This window comes from Agaricus bisporus (genome assembly GCF_000300575.1).
Source record: "Agaricus bisporus var. bisporus H97 unplaced genomic scaffold AGABI2scaffold_3, whole genome shotgun sequence".
Taxonomy (NCBI): Eukaryota; Fungi; Basidiomycota; class Agaricomycetes; order Agaricales; family Agaricaceae; genus Agaricus; species Agaricus bisporus.
In genome coordinates, this window is record NW_006267366.1 from 826997 (window position 1) to 845768 (window position 18772).

At 46.9% G+C, this 18772-nt stretch overlaps 8 protein-coding genes across 8 annotated transcripts; 4 read left to right on the forward strand and 4 right to left on the reverse strand.

Annotated features, from left to right (window-relative positions):
• Positions 1 to 179: 179 nt before the first annotated feature.
• Positions 180 to 999, forward strand: AGABI2DRAFT_134646 (hypothetical protein). Its single transcript, XM_006459060.1, has 4 exons — positions 180 to 311; positions 370 to 447; positions 514 to 678; positions 737 to 999. Exons 1-4 carry the CDS (start codon positions 282 to 284, stop codon positions 842 to 844), a joined length of 381 nt encoding a protein of 126 aa, XP_006459123.1. The 5' UTR covers positions 180 to 281; the 3' UTR covers positions 845 to 999.
• AGABI2DRAFT_201103 (hypothetical protein) lies at positions 982 to 4044 on the reverse strand (the record flags this gene model as incomplete). Its single annotated transcript, XM_006459061.1, has 5 exons — positions 982 to 1269; positions 1328 to 1527; positions 1579 to 3125; positions 3176 to 3662; positions 3714 to 4044. 5 exons carry the CDS (start codon positions 4042 to 4044, stop codon positions 1048 to 1050), a joined length of 2787 nt encoding a protein of 928 aa, XP_006459124.1. The 3' UTR covers positions 982 to 1047.
• A 148-nt stretch (positions 4045 to 4192) lies between these two features.
• AGABI2DRAFT_191181 (hypothetical protein) lies at positions 4193 to 5348 on the forward strand. The gene is made up of 4 exons (XM_006459062.1): positions 4193 to 4317; positions 4373 to 4425; positions 4479 to 4707; positions 4765 to 5348. The coding sequence occupies exons 1-4, from the start codon at positions 4207 to 4209 to the stop codon at positions 5302 to 5304; spliced, it is 933 nt and encodes a 310-aa protein (XP_006459125.1). The 5' UTR covers positions 4193 to 4206; the 3' UTR covers positions 5305 to 5348.
• Positions 5349 to 5367: 19 nt separating this feature from the next.
• On the forward strand, positions 5368 to 7393 carry AGABI2DRAFT_218071 (hypothetical protein). Its single transcript, XM_006459063.1, has 9 exons — positions 5368 to 5479; positions 5529 to 5590; positions 5646 to 5777; positions 5839 to 5942; positions 5993 to 6742; positions 6798 to 6900; positions 6950 to 7014; positions 7077 to 7238; positions 7292 to 7393. Exons 1-9 carry the CDS (start codon positions 5383 to 5385, stop codon positions 7302 to 7304), a joined length of 1488 nt encoding a protein of 495 aa, XP_006459126.1. The 5' UTR covers positions 5368 to 5382; the 3' UTR covers positions 7305 to 7393.
• Positions 7394 to 7453: 60 nt separating this feature from the next.
• Positions 7454 to 11668, reverse strand: AGABI2DRAFT_201112 (hypothetical protein). The gene is made up of 8 exons (XM_006459064.1): positions 11420 to 11668; positions 10920 to 11370; positions 10568 to 10862; positions 8392 to 10515; positions 8284 to 8341; positions 7861 to 8229; positions 7725 to 7803; positions 7454 to 7666 (listed from the first exon to the last, which is right to left on the reverse strand). Exons 2-8 carry the CDS (start codon positions 11108 to 11110, stop codon positions 7597 to 7599), a joined length of 3186 nt encoding a protein of 1061 aa, XP_006459127.1. The 5' UTR covers positions 11111 to 11370; positions 11420 to 11668; the 3' UTR covers positions 7454 to 7596.
• A 1210-nt stretch (positions 11669 to 12878) lies between these two features.
• On the forward strand, positions 12879 to 14408 carry AGABI2DRAFT_116080 (hypothetical protein; the record flags this gene model as incomplete). Its single annotated transcript, XM_006459065.1, has 6 exons — positions 12879 to 13074; positions 13129 to 13254; positions 13306 to 13450; positions 13520 to 13728; positions 13790 to 13923; positions 13989 to 14408. 6 exons carry the CDS (start codon positions 12879 to 12881, stop codon positions 14406 to 14408), a joined length of 1230 nt encoding a protein of 409 aa, XP_006459128.1.
• Positions 14409 to 14780: 372 nt separating this feature from the next.
• Positions 14781 to 16630, reverse strand: AGABI2DRAFT_134649 (hypothetical protein). Its single transcript, XM_006459066.1, has 7 exons — positions 16511 to 16630; positions 16168 to 16457; positions 15990 to 16115; positions 15797 to 15941; positions 15528 to 15745; positions 15329 to 15477; positions 14781 to 15273 (listed from the first exon to the last, which is right to left on the reverse strand). Exons 2-7 carry the CDS (start codon positions 16211 to 16213, stop codon positions 14842 to 14844), a joined length of 1116 nt encoding a protein of 371 aa, XP_006459129.1. The 5' UTR covers positions 16214 to 16457; positions 16511 to 16630; the 3' UTR covers positions 14781 to 14841.
• Positions 16631 to 16762: 132 nt separating this feature from the next.
• AGABI2DRAFT_134651 (hypothetical protein) lies at positions 16763 to 18108 on the reverse strand. The gene is made up of 6 exons (XM_006459067.1): positions 18013 to 18108; positions 17816 to 17958; positions 17572 to 17754; positions 17362 to 17516; positions 17214 to 17309; positions 16763 to 17163 (listed from the first exon to the last, which is right to left on the reverse strand). The coding sequence occupies exons 1-6, from the start codon at positions 18062 to 18064 to the stop codon at positions 17130 to 17132; spliced, it is 663 nt and encodes a 220-aa protein (XP_006459130.1). The 5' UTR covers positions 18065 to 18108; the 3' UTR covers positions 16763 to 17129.
• Positions 18109 to 18772: the final 664 nt, after the last annotated feature.

An 18772-nucleotide genomic window follows, 5' to 3' on the forward strand; every position in this document is an offset into this window, starting at 1 on the left:
GATAACATGTGAACATTCATTCTTTTTCATTTTTCCTTTTCCTTTTTTTCTAGTTCTGCATTTATATATATACCGCCACAGCGCATTAAGTGCTATGCATACACACAATAGCCCTAGGAAGAAGTGAGGCTTCTGCGGAGTTGACTGCTCAACTGGGCATGTGACAATCAAGCGCTTACCGCGAATCAATCATATGTCAACTGGCTCTAAGTAAAGTAAACACTTTGCATCCGGCCACTTTCGTTTCCTTCCATCGACCTACAGCAATCCCTTCAACAAAAATGTCAGACATCAGAGTTCCCGGTTTCAAGGTTCTTTTTCTACCTAAAAAAACTGTTATTGCTTGAGGAACTCATGTCTGCATTTTAGTCTTCCGAGCTCATTGCCGGACTTCAAGCTGGCTTTGCGAAATCCAGCGACTCTGAAAGACAAGCCCTTATGAAAAAGGTTACAATCGTTTACATACCGTTTCCATTATCAGACTGATGATAATCCATCCATGAACTTTTCCAGACTAACGGCATCTTTGAACTTCAAGTCACCAAGGATGGAGAGACTGCCACCTGGACTATCGATGTGAAGAAGACAGGGACTGTGTACAAGGGAAAAGCCACTCCCAAGGCTGATGTCACAATCATTCTCGCGGACGACGTCCTCGTCGATCTCGCCAGCGGCAAAGTGCGTCATCACTCAACCTCATGCCAAAACCTTTCTCGTTGACGGCTTTTCAATACAGCTTAACGGCCAGAAAGCGTTCATGACCGGGAAGCTCAAGACAAGGGGTAATATCATGCTTGCAACAAAACTCGACAACGTCCTCAAGACTGCGAAAGCCAAGCTCTAGCGCAATGCATTCCTATCTGTGGAATGGCTTTTTCCTTCGCTACCGCCCCCTGCTTCTTCGCGAACCATTACTTATGCGTAGTGTATTTAAGAGTGGAGGTAGCTAATACACGTGTAAATCATTATTGAAAAAAAAAGCAGAAAATGCTGACGCCAGATAACGTGGGCGAAGTGATACAAATAGGAAGGCTGAATTTCGGAATATCAAAACACGTTTCCGAAGAGACCCCGTTGTCTGCGAGGCTGTGGTTGTGGATCCGAACGTAGCGTTGATAGACTGTTCAGCTGTTTCATCACCTCCTCCAGCTTCTCCTTGCGTTGCTGCAAATCCAAATGTCGGCGAACCATGGGATTCTCGCGCGCAAATGTAGTTATTTCTTTCCTATCCAGATCATACAGTAACCGAGAATCAATTTCGCGAGGAAACTAGTGGGTATGATGCATCAATCAGTAAAAAGACCACCAAAAGCCAATGAGTGCTCACTTGGTAGAAGAAATGGTCTAAGAGTTCAATATTGATAAATTGGGACGAGGTATACGCAAGTTTATCGGCAACTACATTGAGGAAAACCTCCGGACAAAAGACCTCGCTCTGGGGCCCAGCACGACATCGAGGAGATTTGAGGGCAGCGAGACGTAACTTGAGAATGCCGAGTCGGTCGCTATACATCATCGCATATCGGGCTGGGAAAAAATTGGATGAGTGAAATGAGAAGCACCTGTTTGCCTGCTTACCATCAACAATCTGTGCAGGTGGATAACGATATGATTCGGGAGTGACTTCTTCCTCTGATTCCACCTGACTCGTGCTAGTGCCCTTTTCGTTGGAAGTAGTCCTTGTGGCTCTCTGCCCCTCCTCTATTTTTTTCACATAACTCATCAGCCCAGTCAATCTTCGGCCACCACCAACTTTCTTCGTAATCTCCTTCAACTTGGTTTGACACGCCTCCACCTCCTTCTCAAACAAATCGATGGCCCTCTGCCTCCCCTGTTCCCAGTCTCTCGGTTCTACCTCCACCTCGTACTTATATGGTTTGATACAGTTCTCGACTTGGTCAGACGTAACACCAATGCGGTCACGTAAAATCGTATGTGAAAATTCGATAAGGCGTTCAGCTGCTCGAGGATGGAAGTTGAACGGTTCTCCGAGAGCAATAGAGTCAATGAGCGAACGTAAACCATCTGCTACAAGTAACGTTGAATCCCTCCCTACGCCTGATTTAGTAAGAAGACTTGAGGCAGCTTCAAACTTGTGTTTCCAATACGGATCAACTTCCTCGGGTTTCAATTTCGAGTTTGATCCCATCTGGCCCAATTCTTGCGTCTTCTTGTCGAGCCAGTACAACTGCTCTAGCACATCCATCACCTTATCATCCAACATTTCTTTAAGCTTCGCCTGGATAATAGGTCGACGGAAATCTTGAGTACTTTCTTTGAAACGGTGTTTTAGTATATCCATCGTTTCAGCAACGTAAGATTCCTCGGTAATGGACCTGTCGTTGTATTGTACCTTGAATTGGTACGTCGCTTCCTCGAGCTCCAGCTGCACAGCATTGGTAATGCCGTGAAGAGAAGAGGCCATTGAAGATTCTAGCACCTCCATAAGCCGACGACGAAGAGTTCCAGTGCCAACTAAAAGCTGTGAGGAGTTGCCAAAGAAATCCCTATTTTGATGAAAATAGCTATCTTCGGCACGCTGAGTGACCAGTGCTGATGAAGGTTCGACAGGGCTCTTCTTGGCTACGACGCCAACATAACCAAGGTGTAAGGGATAGCGGTTCCCAGCGAGGATCTGCGCCCCTCGTTCGGGAGGGACGAGATCCATCTTGGTGATGACTCCGATGGTTCTCAAGCCCAACGGGTCAACTTTCCGACTCGCTCTTAAAGCAGGAGAGTTGGCCAAGTCAACATCTGCAGCGCATACAGCGAGGATGATGTTTGGTTCGCGAATGTACTTTTCGCACAAACTTGCTATCTTCTCCTTGAGGGATTCCGGCTGGTCCAAAGACGAAATTTGAACATAACCAGGAAGGTCGATGAGCGTCAAGTCTGGTACATTGGGTGAATAGATGCGAAGGTCGATTGGATCATTGTTTACACAGTCAGATGCGGGGACAGCAAGGTTAAGATCGGTAAGTGTCCGCTGAATGTCGGCAAAATTTGTTATCTTGCCCATACCGAGCCCAGGAAATTCTCCGTATTCAGTAGGAAGTTGACCATCTTTTGTCGGTGTATGGATTAACGTGAGTTCAATAGGCCGGCGGGTGACCATGTTGTTTCCTCTGAAAAGATATCAATGGATTCATTCCATCTCGAGCAGGGAAGCACATACTTTGGAAGGAATTCGTGCCCTACGATAGCTTCCAACACTGAACTCTTTCCGGAACTCTGACTCCCAATCACCACAATACTAGGCAATTTGAGTGCATCACTCTGATCGATGCTCAGCAGCATCCCCCTGATTTCAATAAGCTTCTTGGTCAGATGCATCAACCCATTTTGCTTGGCCTCTTCAGAGAGTTCTTTCTTCGAGTCTGAGGGCGAAGACATAGTGGCAGCTACAAGCGCGGCGATAGCAACCTCATCCTTCGGTGAGCGACCGTTAGGCCTCTCTTTGTCATCTCGTCCCTTGTCTTTCTGGCCGCCTTCATTCTGCCCAGAAAAGAGATCCTTAAGAAATTGTGGCGTGTCAAGTGCGGGAAGTTGGATTTCCGACACTGCAGACTTGACAGACTTCAATCCGCCTGAAGCTGTGTGAAAAATGCCTTGAGCAGTTTCTTGGGCGGTATTCATCCACTCATGCGTTGTTCTCCGGACCTCTGAAACCTGTGTGTTAATTCGAACAACAAGGGACGCCGGAAAATGCTTACCCTCGAACTTGTAATTCGCATAGCCGAGACCTCCTGCACCGACCGTTGCACCTGCTATCGGCACTCGGAACGCACGCAGAACGAAACGCGGTATCGATGCATAGGATAGAGACCGGGTCTGAATTGTATGAAGAGACGAAAGCGAGGTGGTTGTGTAGCGTCTTCTCAAGGAATGGGATGTAAGGAACGTGTTTGATGTAAATTGCCTTTGTCCCAACAAACGAGCCTCGAGAAGGCGCCTGGAATGCGCAGGAGTGTTTTTAAGCCCATAGGCTATAGTTTTTGGGCTCGAAAAAATGTTTTTTGCCCGCTTCCTGAGAGAAGAGATCATCTTGAAGACATGGAGAAAGTAGAGAATAAAGATGCCGAGCCTGACATGCGCACTGCCGGTCACGTGCGTCGTGGAAAGTTCTGATCCGTTCTAAACATAGAATCATCGATTCTGATTATATTTACACACATATGAAGCAAAGGTAAGTACGCTATCAGCACCATGTCAAAGGCTCCGCCTCCTGGATTCTATGTTCCCGCAGTTCTATTCTTCGACGAGAATGAGAACTTGGATATCCCTTCCATCCAAGCTCACGTTCTTCGTCTTGCTCAGGTTTGTGTTATCTATCAATCAGGGGGAAACCAACTTATCTCGCATTGTACTGTAGGGTGGAGTAACCGGGATTTTAGTCCAAGGATCTAATGGCGAGGCTCAACACCTGTAGGGTGGAATCACATCCTCCGAACATCAATATCTCTAATCGGGTTTGATAGATCGCATGAAGAGCGGAAGCAAACCATTGCTCTGACACGCAAGACGTTAGATGACAATGGTTTTCAGAATGTCCTTGTCATTGCTGGTACTGGGGCACAGTCTACAAGGGAGACCAAAAAATTGTGTGCCGATGCAAAACAGGCCGGAGCCACTCATGCTCTAGTTTTGACTCCTTCGACATGGCCAAATATGATGGCACAAGAAAACATCATGCGGTTCCATACCGAAGTAAGTATGAAAGCCAATGCAGAACCAGAAATCCCCTGTGAACAACAGGCTTTTTAGGTTGCTGAAGGGTCTCCGATCCCTGTCATGATTTACAATTTCCCCACCGTCACAGCGGGCCAGGACCTCGATTCTGAACTCATTGGTAAACTCGCAACTCATCCCAACATCGTCGGAACCAAACTTTCTTGCGGTAACATTGGCAAGACTCACCGCTTGACTTCTCGTTTCTCTCAATCCGACTTTGCGGTCTACGCAGGGCGCAGTGATACATATCTTTTTGGCCTCCTCGCAGGGAGCTCGGGGGCTATTGCCGCCCTTGTTAATTTGGTCCCAAAGTTGCATCTCAAGTTGTACAAACTATTCCAGGACGGAAATATCAAGGACGCGATGGAGTTACAAGCAAAGCTTGGGCATGGGGATTGGGCGAGTTCGAAAGTCGGAGGCATTGGTGGCTTGAAGGCTGTTATTACGGCCAACTTTGGGTATGGCAACCCGAATGTTCGGGGACCATTGAAGCCTGTCAATATTGACAACTTCAAGGGTAACGCACATTATGATACACTATTGGAGCTTATCGCAATGGAGAAGGCACTGTAGTCGGTAGATCACGAATTCGAATATACCCCGACTAGGCTCCGCACGTGATGTCATTCGCAGTCTCCTCCTACCACCACCATGGGTCTACTCATGTCGCTCCCTCTCTTCGGCGGACTAGGCACCATAGCCTCGTCATGTCTCGCCGGCGCCGCCTTTTGCTGCACTTCAACCGCCGGTGAGTCGACTACTTTACACATTCTCATATCTGCTTACAACCATCGTAGCTTCCATGTTCTTCAAGTCCTGTAACTGTAATTCGTCTATCGCTACTCGAATTGGCTTTGCTGTCAGTATTGCTGCCGTCACGTTCTGTATCGCCCCTGCTGAGCCCAGCGTACCAGATCATTTTCTCCCTCAACTCTATTCTGGCTTGGTTGATGAAGACCGATATTATGATAAAGCAGATTCAGAAATGGAGTTTTGACTACATCAAGATGGAGTGTAGCGGGGATAAATGTTATGGTGTACTCGCGGTCCGTAATGTCTGACCTTTCACCCTTTCTCCGCTGACTTGGTATTATTTGGTATCCTCAGGTTCACCGTATCTGCTTTGCCCTTACCCTCTTTCATATCATCCTCAGCGCATCCCTCATAGGAGTCAAGGATACTCGAGATAAACGTGGTGCCATTCAGAACGGGTAAGCGTTCGGTTAATCATGAATTAGACCAGCTAGTAACGGACGGACAGTTGGTGGGGCCCAAAGGTCCTGGTATGGCTAATACTCGTCATAGTCTCGTTCGTCATACCGAATGGCTTCTTCATCTTTTGGGGCGACTACGTTGCGTTGATAGGTGCCACCATCTTTATCTTATTCGGGCTCGTCCTCCTTGTCGATTTCGCCCATTCCTGGTCTGAGACCTGTCTTGAGAATTGGGAGAACTCGCCTTCATCTAACCTATGGCAATGGATCTTGATCAGTTCGACCGCCTTCATGTATATTTTCACGATCACTCTCACCGGTCTGCTCTACGCCTACTTTTCAGGCTCAGGCTGTACTCTGAACCGATTCTTCATCACGTTCAATCTCATTTTCTGCATCGCTATCACTGTGATGTGCGTACACCCCCTTGTGCAGGAGTATAACCCTCGGTCAGGCCTTGCACAGTCCGCAATGGTCGCTGCCTATTGTACATACCTAATTGTTTCTGCCATTACCAACCATACGCACGAGTCGAAGTCTTGCAACCCGTTACGGGATGGCTCTGGAGCTGCTTTGGGAACACGAAAGGCTGTTGTTTTTCTTGGTGGCGTCTTCACCTTCTTGGCTATCGCTTATTCAACCACGCGGGCTGCTACTCAGAGCGCTTTTGTGGGTGGGAAGAAAGGTCGTATTCAACTTGACGAGAACAGTCACTCCGAGATGAACTTTGTGACCACTCAACCTGGGCGGACAGAAACACCTCGCTACCAAGCATTGTTGGCCGCTGTTGAAGCAGGGTGAGTCTTTTTTGCCCGCCGCTAATGGGAAATCATGGGTCTCATTGTATTTTAGAGCGATTCCCGAGTCGGCGCTTTACGAAGAGCAGCGCCATCAAGACGATGACGATGACGTAGGTGAAGACAACGACGATGAAAAGACTGGTACCCGTTACAATGTACGCCTCCCCTCTACGACCGATGATCTTGATTCTAAAAGAATCACAGTACTCATGGTTCCATGTCATTTTCGCCGGAGGTGCTATGTATGTAGCCATGCTCTTGACAGACTGGTAGGTAGTTTATTATCCTCGTTGGTCGCCGTTCTGATTTTCCTATTCGCCGTATCTTCTAGGAACGTTGTTTCCAAGCATCCCATCACCGGGCCTGCAGATCCTAACCAGGATGTCTACATCGGTCGGTCCGAGGTCGCCATGTGGATGCGCGTGGTTTCTAGTTGGGTGTGCATGATTTTGTATACTTGGAGTATGTGGGCACCTGTTATCCTGCCTGACAGGTGTGTGTTGTTGTTAGGTTCCTCTGCGTCAGATGCTTACCAGATTCATATAGATTCAGCGATTGAACACATGAGTTACCTTACAGTTAACCGGCGATACAGTATTTCTACATTCCATTGCATAATGATATTGAAGTTGGGCTCGACCCTCTGCATGAAATCTCATATTTATATCAGTTACTTTCTCATTTGAACGTACGGTATGAAAACAGAGTACAAACAGAGTACTAATGTACAAGGGCAACAACATTTACAGGGCCTATATACCATCAAACAAACTTAATGCATTACTAACATTATTTCATAGATCCTTTTATCACCTGCTCAAACTTTACCCCACAGGTGATGGGACTGGGGATCATTCCAATCGGGGATGAACTATGACAGTCTTGTCAGGCATAGTCGATAACGCATAAGGAATAGTATATCTGTAAATGTGAGATGAGATTATGTTTGACGTCACAAATGAAATCTAGGTCGGCGAACCTATTCTGGCAGCCGGAGGGGTCAATACGGTAAGACGTTTCGATTAGACGTCCGCCTGTCAAACGCGTTAATTGCGTTCCTGTATTATACCACATTAGCACCGGCACACTCTTTTGTCAAAAAAGAGGGTACATACCAACCATACATATGACGCTTCCAGGGATATGAGGAACATCAATCCACTTCCCCTCCCTGTTCTTGACTTGTAATCCAGGGCCTGATTGAATCATTAAACTAATAAAACTATCCATATCATGATACTCGTGAACTTCCACTGGGCCGTCTTCAACTCGAGCCTCGGAAGCGAGAAAGTGGGACCACAAGCCAGATCGGAAAGTAACATTATCGCCGCGAAGGTAAGAGGTGATGGCAGAAGTAGGTATTTCGAGAGCGTTACAAACGCGGTCGTTCAATTCGAGACTAAGGTCTTGGTATTTCTGGAAAATAAGGTCCATGTTCGCGTGAAAGTTGGGGAGGTCGGCTTCTCTTGGCCACTGGTTGGGACCTGACAAAACAGGTTTAATTAGAAAAGTAATCACCGAGACTTAGATTAATATACCTTGGTGTAGGTCTGTACATTCAGCTTCCGCTCCGAAGAGATAGCCTTCTGTCACGACCTGAAGCAAGTTATTTAAAAATATCAAGTAGGTATACTGATATCAAATACCTGGTTGTCCGCGCGGAAATAACCTCGGAAAGCGGAAGAGTTTAGTACGCTCAATGAATCCTTCCACTCTTGCGGTTTGGAAAAAAGTTGTTGGGCAAAGGCAAGTATCTCTTGTTGGAAGGGTTTTTCAAACTCGGGAACGTTAACCAGGATCCCGAAGCCGACTTGCTCGAGTGCTTGGAGTAATCTCTCCGAGCAAGCCTTCGAATCCTGAGAAGGAGAGAAGTCGACGACGGCCGTGTCTAATTGCGGTGGGAGGTCCAAAAGATACGTGGCACGAGCAAGAACTGCCCGAAGCTTCTCCGCGAAAGAGACGACGTGATCCTCAGAAATCATTGTGTAGTGCTCCCCATCCACATCAACGAGTTCGAATCGGGATTGATTGAACCCCTCCCAACGCGCTAGACGTTCCGATTTGTATTCATATCGAGTACCAAGAGAGGGCAGAGGGATAGCACAGAAGACTGTCATTAGTGCCGGCGCAATGGAGCCTTGGGCGAGGTAGGTACGTCCAGAATTGGTGATCTGGTACGCAACATTGACCCACCTCCTAAACTCATGCATGTTGAGCTGGAGTTCATCCAAACGATGTCGGTCGGAGAGAGAGAAGAGATATTTGATTATCTCTTCGGAAGATGAGGGCTCTGTATCCGCCCCTTGGAGTTCAGGGAAGGTTTCGAAAACATTCTGCTTAACATCCTCAAAAGCGTTTGTTGGAATAAGGGCTAGGAACGTGAGGAGGTTGATGAGAACCTCGATCCAGACGAGTTCCTTCATACGGAACTGGATCTCCGGAGGCAAGTTCAGAATACCGGTCCAAGCGACACGTCTGCCCTGGATTTCCAGCTTTTTGGTGATCTCGAAGGCAACTGCCCCTCCAAAGCTGTACCCAGCGATATAGTAAGGTCCTCGAGGGTAGGTGTCAACTATGCGACCCGTATAACAATCAACCATTTCTTCAAAGGTGCCAAATGGTTTATCTTGGTCATCAAAACCCCGCGCACGCAAGGCGTATATTGGCCGATCGTCCTCCAGAATCTTAGCCAGCTTCATGAAGATGAGGATTTCGCCGACTCCAGGGTGAATTAGGAATAAGGGTGGCTTGGAGCCATGGGGATTCAAAAGAACAAGGGGGTCGTATGGGACGTCGCTACGGCTGCCGCGAGCAAGAATCGTGTCGAGGAAGGACGCCAGTTCATGTATCTCGGGTCTCCTAAGCATTTCAATAGTAGGAATCTCTGGTATACTCAAACGCTCTTGGAGAAGCTGTTTGAGTTGTATCACATGCATAGATGAAGCTCCGAGATCGAATAGGCTCATTTCGCGCTTTAGTTCGTCGGAAGGAACGTCGAATAATTCAGATATGGCCTCGAAAATGATTCCTTCCGTACGAGTGGCTTGTTCTGTACATTCACCCTTCAAGCTTGCCTCGACCTCCTTGAGTTTCTGTTCGATATCCTCATAATTCCCCTTGAGATAAGCATTTGCAAGGAAAGATCGGGAAACCTTTCCGAGGGCGGTTTTAACGAAGGCAGCTCTGGGTAAAGGAAGCACAACATGAGGAGCTTGAGAGCAGAAGAGAGTACAAGAGGTCTTGAGGGCACGGTTCGTCCCCAAGATACGGGAAAGTCCCTCGATGGAAATTTCATTCTCGATAAGAAGATCGTGCTGATAAAAGACGCCATAGGTTTCGGTGTCCGCGTCGGCCAGTCGCATAGGACAGACATAAACATAGGACCTTGGAACACCGTCGATTTGTGAATCCTCGATAAAATGCTCAACGTCAACGGTGGGGTGTTTGACTCCGTTTATGTTGATACAGTCCTTATCTCTTCCCATAAGATGGAGATTTCCGTCTTGGTCTATGACGGCAGTGTCACCGGTGATGAACCATTCATCAACAAAGGATTCAGCAGTGGCCTTCGCGTTGTTATAGTACTCCCGAAATACTGACGGCCCAGAAATCTGCAGCTGCCCCTCTTCGAGCGGGGGACGGGGTATATTAGTGAGTGGATCCACCACCCGGATAGTAACCCCGTCACAACAAGTTCCAAGCGAGAGATATTTTGATGGGTACTGGGAAGCGTCGCATAAGATCTCGCGAGTATCATATATGCATCCAGCCTGTGATTAAACGATGAGCTTGACTGATATTTGAATGGATAACGAAACATACGCAGGTCTCCGTCATCCCAAAACCTGCTCGTAGAACGTCCCTACGAGCACCATGTTGTGTGAGAATATTGGTCAACTCCACTGCGGTTTTTACAGGGACAGCTTCACCGCCTGATATAAATGCCTTGACCGAAGTTAAATCAAGGGAACCAGCCGGCGGGGATGCCGAGAGATCGCGAACAATTTGCGCAATTAGAAAATTGGGACTAAACGTATAGGTGATTTTGTATTTACTCGTCCATTCGAGCAAATTACGTGGATTCCGAATGACAGCTGGAGGGGACACATGGTATTGCCTGTTTTTTTTCTTACATCAGTCCACGTATTGTTGAAGACGAGACTAATTTTCTCACCATGCATCGACCAAAAGAGCTTGTAGGTGTATTTCTGACACGCAGGCTACATGGTCGAAAGCTATCCAATTTAAAAACCTGGAGGATGAAGAAGAGGCGTGATGCTTGATCTTTCCGCGAACAGAAGACAGAAAATTGGAGTGACGTAGAACCACAGCTTTCGAATTGCCAGTGGACCCGGATGTAAGCATGAAGGAGACGATACCATCTGACTGGGGCTGATATTCAGGGTATACATGCAGAGGCGTAGGTCGCTGCTCAATCGACGAGGTCTGTAAATCTGACCAGGAGATAGCCTCGAAAGACGACACCAGGCTTTTGACAATTGAAATGGTGATGTCACTGCTGATAAGGATGGGCCTGTTGAAGAGTGTCTGGAGGTGGTTGAGGAATAGAGTGCGCCGGCTTGGCTCTGGGTGGAGAGGTGGAATAGGACAGAGGGGTATACCGGCTAGCAAGGATGAGTGAGTGTCTCTCAGAAAGCGGATGAAATGGCTCACCAAAGCAACAAGCCCAGAAGAGAAGGATATGGTCATTATGATTGTCGAAACTGGCAATGACGACGTCACTTCCTTGTGGTTGGATGCCAAAGGCTAGGAGACGTTGAGCGTAGTCCCGGGCAAGGTCGTAGAGAGCGCTGTAGGGTATTGTGTGCTCCACATCGCCATCATTGGTGAGGAAGGACAGTCCGGCGGAGGAACCTCGCCGTTGCTGTAGTAGTTCTGGGAGAGTGTGCGGGGGAGAATGTGAGCTGTCCATCGGAAATCAGTTTCATGGCTGCGTTCGATATAAAAGGTGAGCGGCTGAGAATATGTTCCAAAAAGTGTATTTCGAGCCAATGTCACCTACCAGGATCAGGCTAGTGCGAGATCACTCTTCAACCCTACCAAACAATCCCACACCGCCGGGTGCCTGGAATCTCAATTAGCGGTAATTCTTGTTGTATTCACTGTTTCACATCTTTCAAAGAAGAAGCATCGCAACGCGCACTTATCATGTGCCCGCATTTCTTTCCAAAGAAAGTCTTCGCTTCCCCCTCATGAAATCACGCCACAAAACCCACTTCTCGCCGGGCTAACTCCCACCCATCTCATATCGCGTTCTGAGCGCCCACAAAACATTCAATGCATCACATAATGTGGAAATACTGATTGATGAGCCGGCCCGGCTTGCATAGAACGAACGGATAATGCAAAATTAGTTAGTTCCATCCCCTTATAATGAATGACCTTAAACTCATTTGGATACACTGATACACTTATCGTTGTACTTGCAGATTCTCTCAGTCACTGCCTCTTATAGCTCCCAAGCCGAGATCGGAGCTGATTCAAGTCTGTGGCTACCGTACACCCGAGCGTTCAGATGATTAACACTCATGAACAACAGATTGTGCATCGATACGTGTTGATACGCGCCCTTGAAAATTAACAGATGTTGTCAAGTCTGTCTGACAGAGATATCAAAGAGTGCACCAACCTGGGGCTCGAGGCTTCGAATTGACAGAACGTCAAGCAAACCTTGAGCCTGAGCTCGATCAAATTAAAGCCGGCCCATGGCAGTCCAGACGTCCATGGCCGGCTCGACTTATAGTATACTTAGGTCCAGGCCAGCTGAGATCCCCTGAGGCTGCAAATCATTGCTGTCTAGAATATGTTCAGAACACTTCCAAAAGCCAGTGTCCCGTGATATTACTCAGTGCCGGAAAATGTACGGGATGGCAATACTTACGACAGGCGGTTGGGCAGGTCTAACCAATCCATGAACGTCACAAACATAAACCACAGGTGACCACACGCCAAGGTTGATTTGATTGACCTTTCCGACACACCGGATATATTTAGATCTTATTTAGATCGGGTGCTAGGAGGCTGTGCCTTAGGCAAAAAAGGAAGTGAGTTGCGGGTTGTTACTTGGGAATAGAAAAGGAGATTGGTCGTAGATGCTACTCTGACTTTTACGATGAACGAAGCCCCCATCCTCATTGCATCGCAGTTGCTGGAGCTGGTCAAGAAAACTTATGGCGCCAGTACTATCTCATCCAATCCGCCGCTGTCTCCTCTGGAAGTCTTCGATTCTAAATACCAGATTGAAGACCTTTGCGGACAACTGCTACGAACAGTATTAGGCCCTTTAGCCTATACCACCCTGTTGGCCGGTGAGTGAATATCATAGAAGGCATCCCAAAACTTACCTACTTTCTTGTGCGAAGAATCTTGTCAAGAGAGTTCAGCGCTGGGTTTTATCACCACCTTGGGCGTACCTGATCTCCTCGGAGATACAACGATGAGCTTGTCAGAGATCTCCGATGCCCTTGGCGTTAACGCGAAATATTTGAGTGGGTTTTTTATTACTCGTATTCAGAGGTTGAGCCTGATCTGTTTTACAGAGGTTGCGTTGAACTGTTTAACCAGACACGGATACTTCCATGAAGCTGTCGGCCCGAGCGGTTCTTTGACTTATAGAAACAACGAGTTGTCAAGTGTTCTCAAGGAAACCCACCCCACGAGTGTCAAGAATGCCGTCGGCTTCATGTAAGTGCACCTAGCAAGGTACATCCATAACGTGCCTCATGTACCTCGTTGTTTTCTATCGACTATTAGATGTGATGAAGGTTTCAAAGCGACGTCGCATTTGTTACCCGCATCAAAAAATGCCGCACCTGGAGAAAAAGAACTCGTCGCAGTTAATCTTGCTTTTGGCTTCAATGGACCTCTATTCGACTGGATGTCACAAGAAGCGTGGCGTGGCAAACGAATGGGAAATGCTATGAAGCAACTGCATAGCGTGGTCAACGGAAATGTCATCACTGGTGCGTAATTGCGCTTCTGATACAACCACTCGCGATTATGCGACATTTTGTCCCATTACAGATTATGATTGGCCTGCCTTGGAGTCGCCAATCATTGATATAGGAGGAGGGATCGGTTCCTTGGAATTAGCCCTCGCTAAGGAATGTTCCGAAAGTCCGTTCCAATTTGTTATTTTCGACATTCCAGAAACTATCGTAAACGCTAAAAAGGCAAGTATTCATATAAATTTATATCCAGAGAAGCTCAGTTTTTTTATAAGGTATGGGAAGAACAACCACTATCTATAAACTTTTCCGTTGCTTTCCAAGCAGGCAATTTCATGGCCGACAATTTTGACGATACATTTTTACCTACCGGAATGCCCACCTATCTTATCCGGCATGTCCTTCATGATTGGTCAGATCCTCAGGTTTTACATATCCTCAAACATGTCTATACTGCCATGTCGACACGTTCCGCAGCTCACCCGAAGCCGAAGCTAATTTTGTGTGAAATGCTTCTCAGGGCTGATAGTCACAGATTCATCAGGACTACGAGTATGCAGCTCCTTTCTTTGGCCGGTGGGCTTACGCGTACGGAATTGGAAATGGTCCTATTATTAGAAAAGGCCGGATTCTCGGTTGTTAGGTCGCAGAGACTCAGAGCCGCCGATAGTATAATTGAGGCAATTATACCTTAACAGTGTTATCACATGCAATGTAAACTTCGTGTGTGGCAGAGAACATATCTCAGAGTTCATCGAAATGGCTGCAGCAAAATCAAAGTCTTCGACTTCTACCTATGTAAATATGTTTGCTGCAATCCCAGTTCCATCACCGGCGCCACACAGTGTACCACATGAATTGTGAAGTGAGCTCCATGAACATATGTTAAGTCGTTGACCGACCTTTCCATCTGATGATCGAAATCGTGGTCGCATGGCACAGCATGGCACTTGATAAATGGCATTCGAGAGTTGCCTATCGGGGAGAAAGAACAACCATGCAAGATGGGAAGGTAGTAAGCAACACGGAACCCGGTAACGTGTATTCTAGCAAAGAACTATTCAAAGCCTCCCATGTGATTATATTATTGCCACAGAACACATATACACACTAATATATTACAACGTTCTACCCGCTTTTCAAAGTAGCCTCAATGATAGAGTCGTCTGCTCGCATTCTGTGGAAACGGAGGAAAGAAAACCCAGCTTCTTCCAATAGTCGAATTAAATCGGCATCGGTGCGGAGCCAACCATTACTCATGGCCATAATCTGCATACTTGATGCTCGGACGAACCGGTTGCTATTGAGGGAAACAATTGTTTCACATAGTATAAGTTTCGGCTGGATGGAAGGATTTTCAACCACATATAGGGACATCGCTGTCCGAACATGTCCGAGGATCCGTAGCACCTCCTGATCGGACCAGTTGTGCAAAACGTGCCGGATGATATATGTCGATTTTCCGGCAGGAATTGAGGTTTCCTCAAACGTCGTGGCCATGAAATCTCCAGCTTGAAAGGAAACAGAAAATGTCTCCGGCACAGATAGTCCTTGCCATACCTATAAGGAAATCGCTAAAGCGTTCGACTAGAAGAAGGAGATTGGCCATAATCACCTTTTTGCCTTGCTCTACAGTCCCCGGTTTGTCGAATACGACGAATTGAAACCGCTCCTGCGGGAGGTTTCTAAGGATTATCATCTCCAGCGAACCAATACCACCCCCCACGTCGATGATTGGTGACTCCAATGCAGACCAGTCGTAATCTGTCAAAACCTGTTTTTAGAATGAGCGGCGAATGGGAAAGCATACATACCGAAAGCGGTATTTTCATTCGCCACGCGGTGCAATTGCTGCATGGCGTTACCCATCCTCCGGCCTCGCCAAGACTCGCGCGATAGCCAATCGAAAACAGAGTCTTTGAAACCAAAGGCCAGGTTGATCGCTGGAACTTCTTTACCGTCAGAACCATTGGAGCCAGTCACTTTTGAAGCTGGCAATAGCTGCGAGGAAGCCTTGAACCCATCATCGCACCTAATGAGATGATAATTCTATCTGCCTTACGGATCGAAGGAACATACTCACATGAAACCAATCGCATCTCTGAGGCTGGTAGGATGATCAGCCTTAAGAACGTTGGAGAAAACATTATTGCGATAAGCGAGCGAGCCTGAGCCGGTGTCGACTTCATCGAAATACCCGTGCTTTGTGATGCAACTCAGTGCGACCTCTGATGATCAGATGAGTCTGGGGAACAGGGAGCCGGTAAAGCACGCACTCAGGTATTTCTCTTTCACACCGAGTGCATTGGACATCTCGTTGACTGTCATAGCATTTTCCCCGAGAAGGTCAGCAACTCCGAGTTCTGTAATGAACCCGAGGGCTGAACTTTCCTGGCACGACTCTTAACGCGTCCTGTAAGCGGCAAGTCTTGACAACGGCGAGTCAATTCTTACCCGCCAACAGTGTGGTGTAACCTAAGGGTCCAAGGACGGAGCGCATAAGTTGAGTACAGAGGTCTTCAACTTCACATCTGGCATCATAGGGTAAGAAAGGGGAGACCTGCTTGTCATTCATTGCCGGTTCAGAAGTTGTCCTGACAAGCTCGAGCAATCGCTCCGCGATAGATACAGGATTGGAATCCATGGGAGTCGGGGAAAGTGGAGAGGACATTCTGGTTTGGTTGACCTCCATCGAGTCTTCCCGGTTTCTTATTGGAAGAAATATGATACCCTGATCATGCTTGGTGGGGGTCAATCACGTATAGGCACAGCGGAACTGACAGCCAGAGGCAACCAGACGGACAAGCGTGAGAACATCTTTTTCGAGTGTACGATATATCAGGATATATCCGCGTATGTTCAGGAACGTCAGGAACGGAAGCAATCTCGCTGTGGAAGAATGTGCGAGGAATGAACGCTGATTTTTCGGAGCGACGACCGTGTGTGTTTGGTGATCAATTATGATTAGAGTGACACGTCACATTTTATCTCTTCTACTATTACTATACGGTTCCGCACCTCTACATCTTTTATTCTTATTTCCCACCCACCCGAACCCTTATTACTGGAAGCCTAGTCAGCCAACATAGGTGATCGAAGCCCACACTTTTGGGGTGACCCGACTGCGTTCCAGCTTCGATCTCACCGCCTGGGGATCTCGGGCTAAGACCCTCAATCCCAACTCGTAATGTTGGTTGACTGGTGACTATCCGGCTCGCGACGAAATGTTTATTAATTCTCTCTTCCGTGAAATGTTCAGACAACTAAGCCACCATTTCCTCGTGTATGGTAGGTGACGTCCAGGACAGAAGGCCTTATCACTAATTATCTGAGCTGAAACCAGATGGGTATGTGATAAATTCAAACTAGATTAAAGTGTACACCGAAATAACGTCAATGTTAACAAATGTGTGTGCTCATGAGACGGAATAAGGTGCGTATTTCCAGTATCTGTCAAAATTTTAATTCAACCGGACTCTCTCGATAAACTAATGACTTACCCTGAATGCTTCCATGCAAGAACGTAAGGGATGACGACCTTGCGAAGGACCCACGGCATAGGAGGCCAGACATTTTTTAGCTCCGGGGGTGTATGTCTAGACCGAAGAATGAATACCAATTGAATATTATACAAGAAAAATGACTAACGATCTCATATATGGTACGACGAGGAAAGGGTCGCCATGAGATTGAGCATACTTGTCGAGCCGTTGGTTCAGATCTTTGAGTTCGGCGTCGCCAAAGCCAACTTCTTTCAGCTTTGATGATTTAATGTGTTCAACCTCAATGTCCAGATGCTCGAACTAGTTGAATGACATCCCGTCAATATATGTTTATATATACGCAAAATCCGCTTACCAGTGGGTCTTTCAACTTGACGAGATTCTCCTTCAGATGATCCGGGTCAAACTTGGAGGGGTCTGCCTTGAATTGCGTGACGATGGCCGTAATATCAGAAAGTCCTTTATGAATGACCTTATGAGCCTCCTTTTCAGGTTCGAAATCCATCTTCTGGTTAAGAAATGGGAACACAATTTCCTCCTAAAAAATAACAAAGAAATAAGTCCATGTTTGGCCGTGCAAGTTTCGAACAAAAGCCTACCTCGCTATCATGGTGTGTGTCGATTGAAATTACCCATGCTTGACAATACCCCAGGAAGTTGGGTAAATCAGACTTTATGGCTTCTTGATTATTTTCAAGATTTTTCAGGATGGCATCGTAGCCGAGCTTGAATGTCTGGTGGGCTTGCCGTTGGCATCAGTGTCGTAGTTTCATTATCCAAGAGCGCCTATAGTTACCTCTGACCATATTATAGTGGAGCTGTTCGAATGGATCGGTCGGGAAAGACATCTTTCTCGCTGGTTTAGGGTATACGTCAAGCGTGGAAGGTCTTAAGAAACCAACAGAACCGCAGGCCTTATAAGGTGTCGGATGATTTAGGTTCGACCGAGGCCTGGACTCAGATGGATAATGGCTTTATGCGTGGCGTGGCGTGGAAAGAGAAGACGGGGAAGGCGAGACATGTACCATAATCATAATGATCATCAAACCTGTGTCTTGATGATGAACTTTAGCAATTCCATTATGCACTATTCCCTTCTTAATCCGTTTCTGTTGGAGATCCCGAAGAAATCAAGCTCATAACTAGTGTTAGACCGAAAAGTTATGAGCTTACGTGGGAGCTTAAAGAAGCGTTTCAACGGCCTGGCCTAGTTGTGGACTTAGATAGGGGTACGGCGATGCCGGTCATGATTTTTGGTGGTTTCAAGAATTCCTCTAAATACTGTTGAGTTGTTCTTCCCTGTTCGTGAAGATGTTAATTTTACATAAGAACATAAATTAACTCGGCTTATTAAAAAAGACTGTCTCGAGTCTCGATAGACCATCAGAAACCTTGAAAGATAGATGCTTGCCTCATTTTGGTATTCTCTAAATGCTGACCAAACGCGACCTCACTCCCAAAAATGATGCCAATGCCACCCGCTCCAGTTACAACTTTCCGGGCGCTCCGGGATCATCGATCCATTGAGAGCGGACTCAAACAAACAAGAAGCGACC